At 44.5% G+C, this 8,340-nt stretch overlaps 1 protein-coding gene across 1 annotated transcript in view; it reads left to right on the top strand.

Annotated features, from left to right (window-relative positions):
* Nucleotides 1–234: 234 nt before the first annotated feature.
* The window catches only part of DIAPH3 (diaphanous related formin 3), a 531,747-nt gene continuing 523,641 nt past the window's right edge, over nt 235–8,340 (top strand). Inside the window, exon 1 of the mRNA XM_077806852.1 lies at nt 235–384. Within this exon, the coding sequence (XP_077662978.1) occupies nt 235–384 (150 nt within the window). The remainder of the gene's footprint in view (nt 385–8,340) is intronic.

The raw sequence follows: 8,340 nt of genomic DNA, 5'->3' as shown, positions 1-8,340 counted from the left end.
CGAGATTAGAGGAGCTTCCCGGCTAAATCCGCGGCCGGGCCGAGGCGGCGGCTTTACTCCGAGCCCCCCCGCGCCGTCCCGCTAAGCCGCTCTAATTACAGACACACGCCGGGCGCGGCCAGCGGCGCCAGCAGGGGAGAGCCCCGGATCCGCCGGCCTGGGCCAGTCTGCCCCACCCGCCCCGCCCGCGACCTGCCCGGGAAAAAGACCAACGCGGGCTCCGCGCCCCTTGCCATGGAGCCGCCGCAGCGCTACAGCGACTCGTCGCCGCCGCCTGCCCGGGGGGGCCGGGAGAACAAGCTGCTTCGCAGGAAGGTGCCGCCCGGCGCGGGGAGCGGGCCAGGCTCGGAGGACGCGGCTGTGGACGCCAGGAAACCCAAATTTGTAAGTGTGAGGCGGCCAGTAGCGGCCCGCGCCCGGGAGCCGGGGAGTGTAACGGGCTCTCGGGCCGCTGCGCGCACAGGGCTGCGGCTGCTGCCCTAGACAGTGGGGCGGGAAGCAAATCCCGGCCTTGCCCGGTCAGCTCAGCCCCAGGGCACCTGGGTGTGTCCGACGCTGAACACCAAGGGCTGGCGGTGCTGCCCCTCCCTGGCCCCGGCGGCCGGTAGCTGCCTTTCCTCCCGAGCTGGCCCAGGAGCAAAGGTGAGCGCTGGAAACGCCAGCAGCTGGAGTCAGTTTTAAAATCGGAAGAGAGAGAACTGTCTGAGAACAACGATTGACGTTGCCAGTCTTCCTTTACATTCATATTCTATGTGTCGAAGGATATTTTGTTTACTGGGGACCTCGGGGCTCCCATAAACTGGGTTTACTGTCACAAACTTAAATACCAGTGTTTCTGATCTACTGACGCAGAAGGCATCAGGAGCTGCTGGCTGTTCATGGTCAATTAAAGAAATCAAAAGTGGTACCTAGAAGGCTGTGTGTAATAGGGTAATTTAAGAAGGAGTTCAGATAGGGCACTCTTGATAGCCACAATCTGATAGTGAAAGAGGGTTGGGTTAAGGAAGCCTTTTTAGGAACCACAGCATCTAGTGTTTCCCAGCTGTTAGGTGTGGGCAGGATCTCTCAGAAAGGTATTAAAGTTAGGTGTGATCTTCATAGAATAGTGTTTTTTTTTGTGTATAACCTGAAGTGTGAATTTAAATCAACAAGTTATACCAGTACATCTCACACCCCAGACATTCTTATTTTGAGTTTTTTTTCCTTTTAGTTCATATTGCTTGGAAAGGTGTTTTAGCTAAACTAAATGAAATGAACAAAAGAACTTGAGTAAGAATGTGCAGAGGGAGTGTTACCCATGTCTAACTATATTCACATAACTACTAGTCTACGTAGAAAAGTTAATCTGGTAGATTTTGCTGGTGAGTGAGATTTGTTTTCTGGCTAGTAGATTTTATCCTCTAGTTCAGTGGTCTCCAACCATTTTATGCCCAAGATCACTTTTGGAATCTAAGGGCAAACCAGGATCTACCCCTTCCCTTCCCACTCCATTTCCCTGCCCACCCCCCGGCTTGTTCTCCCCCACCCTCACTCACTTGTACTAGGCTGGGGCAGTGGGTTGGCGTTCGGGAGGGGGTGTGGGCTCTGGGCTGGGGCCGAGGGGTTTGCAGCATGGGAGGGGGCTCTCTGCTGAGCCTGGGACAGGGTGCTGGGGTGCAAGGTCTAGGAGGCAGTTTGAGTGCAGGAGGGAGCTCTGGATTGGGGCAGAGTGTTGGGGTGTATGAGGGGGTACAGAGTGCTGTGTTGGCCGCTTCCGGGGGTGGCATAGGGCCGGGGTGGGCAGGGAGTCTGCCTTAGCTGCAGCCACACTATGCTGCCTGAGATCGCGATTGACTGAGAGATCCTCTAGGATTGACCAGTCGATAGCGATTGACAGGTTGGTGACCACTGCTCTAGTTAGTGAGTGTCTAACCAATTTTGTTATACTCATTAATTATCTGACTGACTTTACAGTTGGGTCAGGGCTAACTTGTACCTGGTATTCCTGTACATCTGGTAATTTCTTTAATTTCAAACTGTGAATTCCTTATACTATCTAAAAATCCTCTGTAAAAAATTTACTTTCACAGGGTGAGTTATTTTGACATGACTAAAAGTATTATTTTTCTCATCATAGAAGGAAAGGATAATAGACTGTATGTTGGATCATATTAAAGAAGTTCTGTATTAAAATCACAAATGAGTTTGATTCCCCATAGTTTAAATTCAGGGTATTACTAATTAAGAGGTCTCTTGGTTTTTGGTACTGTTTCTCTCCCTCTATGTGTGAAACTTGCAAGCTGCTAATTGTGTTAGTACATTCTAAGACAGAGTCTGTTCTCAAAGCAATTCACAGAGAAAGAGACTCAAAGCAATACTCTAACAACAGAAACAGCACCCAGAGACTCCCTGCCCTTTTGTTGTATTAACAATTGTGATTAAAATAGAGATAGAGGATGTATGTGGATGGATGCTTGGTGTGGATAATAACTGAATGATCAGGGAGGTTCTAGCCTAAGAATCCAGTGTCCATCGGCTGAAGAAGGTGTCAAGTGGAAATAACCAGAGGACCCCCAGAGGGCAGACTGGAATCCACCCAACAGCCTCAAGAATGGGAGAACCAAAGAACAAGATAACATCTAGCAGCACGGAGCCTTCAGGAATGTGCTATCTGCTGATTGATTCAGCAATAGCATGATGAAGGAATTCCCATAGATTGGCATAGGAAGAAATTCCTATAAAAATAGACTCTAAAAAGTGAGAACTTTGGGGGATCTGATGCTGCAAACCAACTTCCAGGAGCATCAGATGAGCATCTGACAAGGCTCTGCTCTTTCCTCATGTCCAGGCCACCTGGCCAGTGGCTTGGCATGAGCAACTCTAAGGCTGGTAACTATGATAACAACCTTGCAGAACCTGTGTGTGTGTGTGTGTGTTTGTATGAATGAATGAATGAATGTGTGAATAAATATGAGATTGAATGGAATGTTATTGCTATAACTAGCTGCTTACTATGATTCTTTCTGTATTCACAATAAATGCCGTATTTTGCCTTTTTCCCTTTAATAAGATCCTGCTGGTTTTTATTTTATTGGTATAACATGTATCTTGATCACTAAGTTTTTGCACTGGACTTCATATTTTTTAAGACAGCTATTTAACGTCCTTTCTTGAAACAGTAGTCTTCTTTTCTCAACTTGTCTCCCACAGTTTTTAATCTTGTATACCTAATGGTATAGCAAACACAGTTGCAAAAGGTTTCAGAGTGGTAGCCATGTTAGTCTGTATCAGCAAAAAGAACGATGAGTACTTGTGGCACCTTAGAGACTAACAAATTTATTTGAGCATAAGCTTTCGTGGGCTAAAACCCACTTCATTGGATGCATGAGGTGGAAAATACAGTAGGAAGATACATATATAATATCTATATACAGAGAGAGAGAGCATGAAAAAATGGGTGTTGCCATACACACTATAATGAGAGTGATCAATTAAGGTGAGCTATTATCAGCAGTAGAAAAAAACCTTTTTGTAGTGATCAGGATGCCCCATTTCCAACAGTTGACAAGAAGGTGAGAGTAACAGTGGGGGGAGAGGGGGGGATAAGCATGGGGAAATAGTTTTACTTTGTGTAATGACCCATCCACTCCCAGTCTTTATTCGAGCCTAATTTAATGGTGTCCAGTTTGCAAATTAATTCCAATTCAGCAGTCTCTCGCTGGAGTCTGTGATGGCTAGTGGTGTTCTGTTACTTTCTTTGTTGGGTCTGTCCTGTAGTAGGTGACCTCTGGGTACTCTTCTGGCTCTGTCAATCTGTTTCTTCACTTCAGCAGGTGGGTATTGTAGTTGTAAGAGTACCCAGAAGTCACCTACTACAGGACAGGCCCAACGAAGAAAGTAACGGAGCGCCACTAGCCGTCAGCTTCAGCCCCCAACTAAAACCTCTCCCGTGCATCATCAAAGATCTGCAACCTATCCTGAAGGACCATCCCTCATCTCTCTCAGATTTTGGTAGACAGGCCAGTCCTTGCTTACAGACAGCCCCCCAACCTGAAGCAAATACTCACCAGCAACCACACAACAAAAACACTAACCCAAAAACCTGTCCTTACAACAAAGCCTGTTGCCAACTCTGTCCACATATCTATTCAGGGGACACCATCGTAGGACCTAATCACATCAGCCACACTATCAGAGGCTCGTTCACCTGCACATCTACCAAGGTGATATATATACACATCATGTGCCAGCAATGCCCCTCTGCTATGTACATTGGCCAAACTGGACAGTCTCTATGTAAAAGAATAAATGGACACAAATCAGATGTCAAGAATTATAACATTCAAAAACCAGTCAGAGAACACTTCAGTCTCCCTGGTCGCTCGATTACAGACCTAAAAGTTGCAATATTACAACAAAAAAACTTCAAAAACAGACTCCGAGAGACTGCTGAATTGGAATTAATTTGCCAACTGGACATCATTAAATTAGGCTTGAATAAAGACTGGGAGTGGATGGGTCATTATACAAAGTAAAACTATTTCCCCATGCTTATTCCTCTCCCGCCCCCAACTGTTACTCTCACCTTCTTGTCAGCTGTTGGAAATGGGACATCCTGATTATCACTACAAAAGCTTTTTTTTCTCTTTCTGATAATAGCCCACTTTAATCACTCTTTTTATAGTTTGTATGGCAACACCCACTTTTTCCGTGTGTGTGTGTGTATCTTGCTACTGTACTTTCCCTTGCGTGCATCCGATGAAGTGCGTTTTAGCCCACGAAAGCTTATGCTCAAATAAATTTGTTCGTCTCTAAGGTGCCACAAGTACTCATTCTTTTTACAGTTGTAAAAGAGCACTTTAGGATTTACTCTTTCATAAATTGATTTTAACTGTTCATCTGATCTTAGTCATGGTCACAACTTGCTCAGAAATCAAAACTTTGTGAACACATGGTGAGTCATTAAGTATGATTTTAAAGAAATGATGGGGGAGTTGCATGATTCAACAGAGAATGGGGCTGTATAATACTGAATACAGTTGATCAGAGCTTTGGATTCAGCTGAGGACTGCAGCAAGAATTCTCCATTTTACTTTATTAGTGCTGCTAGAAATAAAAGCTGCAAGTACCCCAGACAACTACTTCTAACAGTTAAAACTATCAACAAATGATCCCTAATACAGTACCTAGGGGGAGTCCAGTATATTGGCACAGATTCCTGATTGTAACCCTTTTGCACTGATTTGCTGTCCATAAGTACAGTCATCCCATATATGTAGGGCCCTATCAAATTCACGGTCCATTTTGGTCAATTTCATGGTCAGAGGAGGTTTTTAAAAATTGTAAATTTCATGATTTTGGCTATTTAAATATGAAATTTCATGGTGTTGTAATTGTAAGGGTCCTGACCCAAAAAGGAGTTGTGTGGGTTCACAAGGTTTTTATAGTGGGGGTTGTGGTACTGCCTTTCCTTACTTCTGAGTGTTTCTTAACTTCTGCAGTGCTGCTGGCTGCGGTGCTGCCTTTAGAGCTAAGCAGCTCTAAAGGCAGAGCCACGGCCTGCAGCAGCTCAGAAGTAGGGATAGCAGGGTATGGTATTGCCACCCTTACTTCTGCGCTGCTGCTGGCAGAGGCACCGCCTTTGGAGCTGGGCAGCTGGCCAACAGCCGCTGCCCTCTGGCTGCCCAGCTCTGAAGTAATTGCAGAAGTGAGGGTGGCAATACTGCAAGCCTCCTAAAATAACCTTGTGACCCCCTGCAACTCCCTTTTGGGTCAGTATCCACTATTTGAGAAATGTTGGTCTCTTGTATAGGGTAAAAGCACACAAAAGACCAGACTTCACATGGGGAAAACCAGATTTCATGGTCTGTGATGTTCTTTATGGCTGTGAAGTTGGTAGGGCTTCCATGTATTCTATGCCAGAAATAAGGCTACTTCTCCGACTGGCTCTGTTTTCTAGTCCCAGCTCTCAGGTTGCCTGCTACTCATCTTTTGCTCCACAGTCAGTTCCCAGACTTCTACACCAAGCTCTTGATCAGCTACTGCTTCTGGTTCTTTGCCAGGCTGATCCCTTCTGACCTCAGAATGTTACTTCCTTCTCCTCTACTGTAGGGATTATGGAGCTCTTTATTGGGCGGATGGTAAACTAGGTAACCCAGTGCTTTTTTAAGGTGTGCCTATACTGCAGCTAGGACCATGCTTCCGAGCACAGGTAAACAGACCTAAGCTGGTGTGCTGAAAACAGCAGGGTGGTTAGAGGTAGCATGGGTGGTGGCCTGGGATAGCCACCTGAGTATGTACCAAGTGGGTCAAGGCAGGTTTTTTACTCAGGTGCTTAGATTGAGCTGCCACCCATGCTACTTTCAGCTACACTGCTATTTCCAGCATGCTAGCTTGAGCACAACTAATGTGTTTGTCTACACATGCTGGGAAGAATAGTCCCAGCTGGAATGTGGTGTGGAGTGTTTCCTTCCTGATTATATCATTACAGCTTGGAGGTTGGGGAGGGGTGAAAACAAGCCAGCAGGTTGATTACAGTATAGTTGTAATCTGAAAGTGATGCTTTTTAAAAAGACAAGCATTATGAAGTTTCATTTTATGTATAAGCGACTTTCACATTAAACTTGCTTAGTTTCAGAATGTGGTAAAATTGCTTATATATAAGGTATCTGAAAGTCAAATGTCAGCCAAATTCTTCTTGCAATCATACAGGTATTATTGAGGGCAGTATTTGACTCTGATGCACAAGCAGATTAGAATGCCACTCACTGTCTTCGTTGAATTGGTTTCTCAGTGATAAGAGGAACAAATGTTCATTGCTTTTAGCTCTGTCCCTGAAATGAACAGCTATGACAACACCAGGAGGGTCAGGTCTGATGATAGAGCCACTTTTTAGGTTTTGTTTTGTTGGGGCACTGTATTTACTTTGTGGAGCATTAAACTAGTAAGAGGTCCAAATATTTAATTTGCAGGAAGAATTATCAGTCCTTCAAATAGTATAGCATGATGCCCAGAAACTTTTATTTTTATCAAGGCTCTTTATGATGGGTGCTGAACAAATATGAAGGAAGACAGTTCTGCCCCAAAGAGCTTATAATCTAAATGAAATTTATTAGCTAAATTTGGGTTTTAGGAGTTGTGATAAATATTTTCATATTTGGTTTTTTATGATTGCTTTTTTTATGTACCAAATATCTGATCTGTGGACTGTTTCCTGTAGTATTTCTTGAATCTAACTAGTGAAAGCGTATGGATCTTAGTGTTTACACAGACTTTTTAGTGCTAAAATTAAGTGCAAAATATTCCATATACTTGAATACTAAACTTAAACTGTAACTTGTGCCCAGAGGGAAGTAAGAAAAAGAATCATGTAATTAATATGCTTGGATGTTGCTACTATGTGCACCTGGTTTTGGATTTTGGTTGGAATAGACTTCTTAAAAATTATTCAGATTGGAGTTCTGTGTTCCAAAATCTCCGTACCTTAATATTTATCATAGTGCCAAGGGGCCTTACTCATGAACCAGGGCCCCATTGCATTAGGCAACGTACAAACATAGAACAAAAAGATGGTCCCTTCCCCCAAAAGCTTACGAGATAAGACCAACAAATGGATACAGACGGAGGAGTACAAGGAAACAGATAATATTGGTCAGTATGATAGGTTGTGGTCTCAGTACACCAGCAGCTTAACGATTATCAAGTTGTTGTGCAGGTATAACCCTTCTGCCAGGTGGTGTCAGCAGCAACAAGGCCAGGTTCAATATCTAGGGGTGCCTCTTAGCAATGCAAAACAGAACTGGCTCATGCCCCACCCTGTAATTTGGGAAACCTAAACACCATCGTGGTGCCTCTCTAAGAAGCAATACTTGCCCATTTGCAAGCACTGAGTCTGTGGATAACAAAAGAAAACTTTTATTAAAAAGGAAAAGGAACCCAGGATTAATTTATGAAAACCCCACAATTGACAAGCATGTGACCATAAGCAAACACCCACACCATAGTATGTTGGGCAGCATCCTTCATTGCAGTTTCCCACCTTGCAATGTGAAAGACTTTGGAATGAATGTCCCTTTAACACAGCACTACCTTTAGTCTCCACTGCATCTGACTGACCATTTGTTCTTGGTCAGCAAAGACTCAGAACAGAGTTTTGTTGACAAAAGTTAAGCTGCTTTAATTAAACCGCTGTTGCATGTCCACGCTATGCTCCTTGTGTCGGCAGAGCACATCCATGCTATCAGCTCTTGCAGCGACAGAGCAGTGTGCTGTGGGTAGCTACGCCACTGTGCAACTGGCTGCAGAATGCTTTGCAATGCCTCGTGGAGCAGGTACAGCATCACATGAAGCAGGTATCTCAAT

Source organism: Eretmochelys imbricata, chromosome 1 (assembly GCF_965152235.1).
Source record: "Eretmochelys imbricata isolate rEreImb1 chromosome 1, rEreImb1.hap1, whole genome shotgun sequence".
Classification (NCBI taxonomy): Eukaryota; Metazoa; Chordata; order Testudines; family Cheloniidae; genus Eretmochelys; species Eretmochelys imbricata.
Note: the sequence above shows the minus strand (reverse complement) of the source record. Positions and strands in the feature narration are given on the sequence as shown.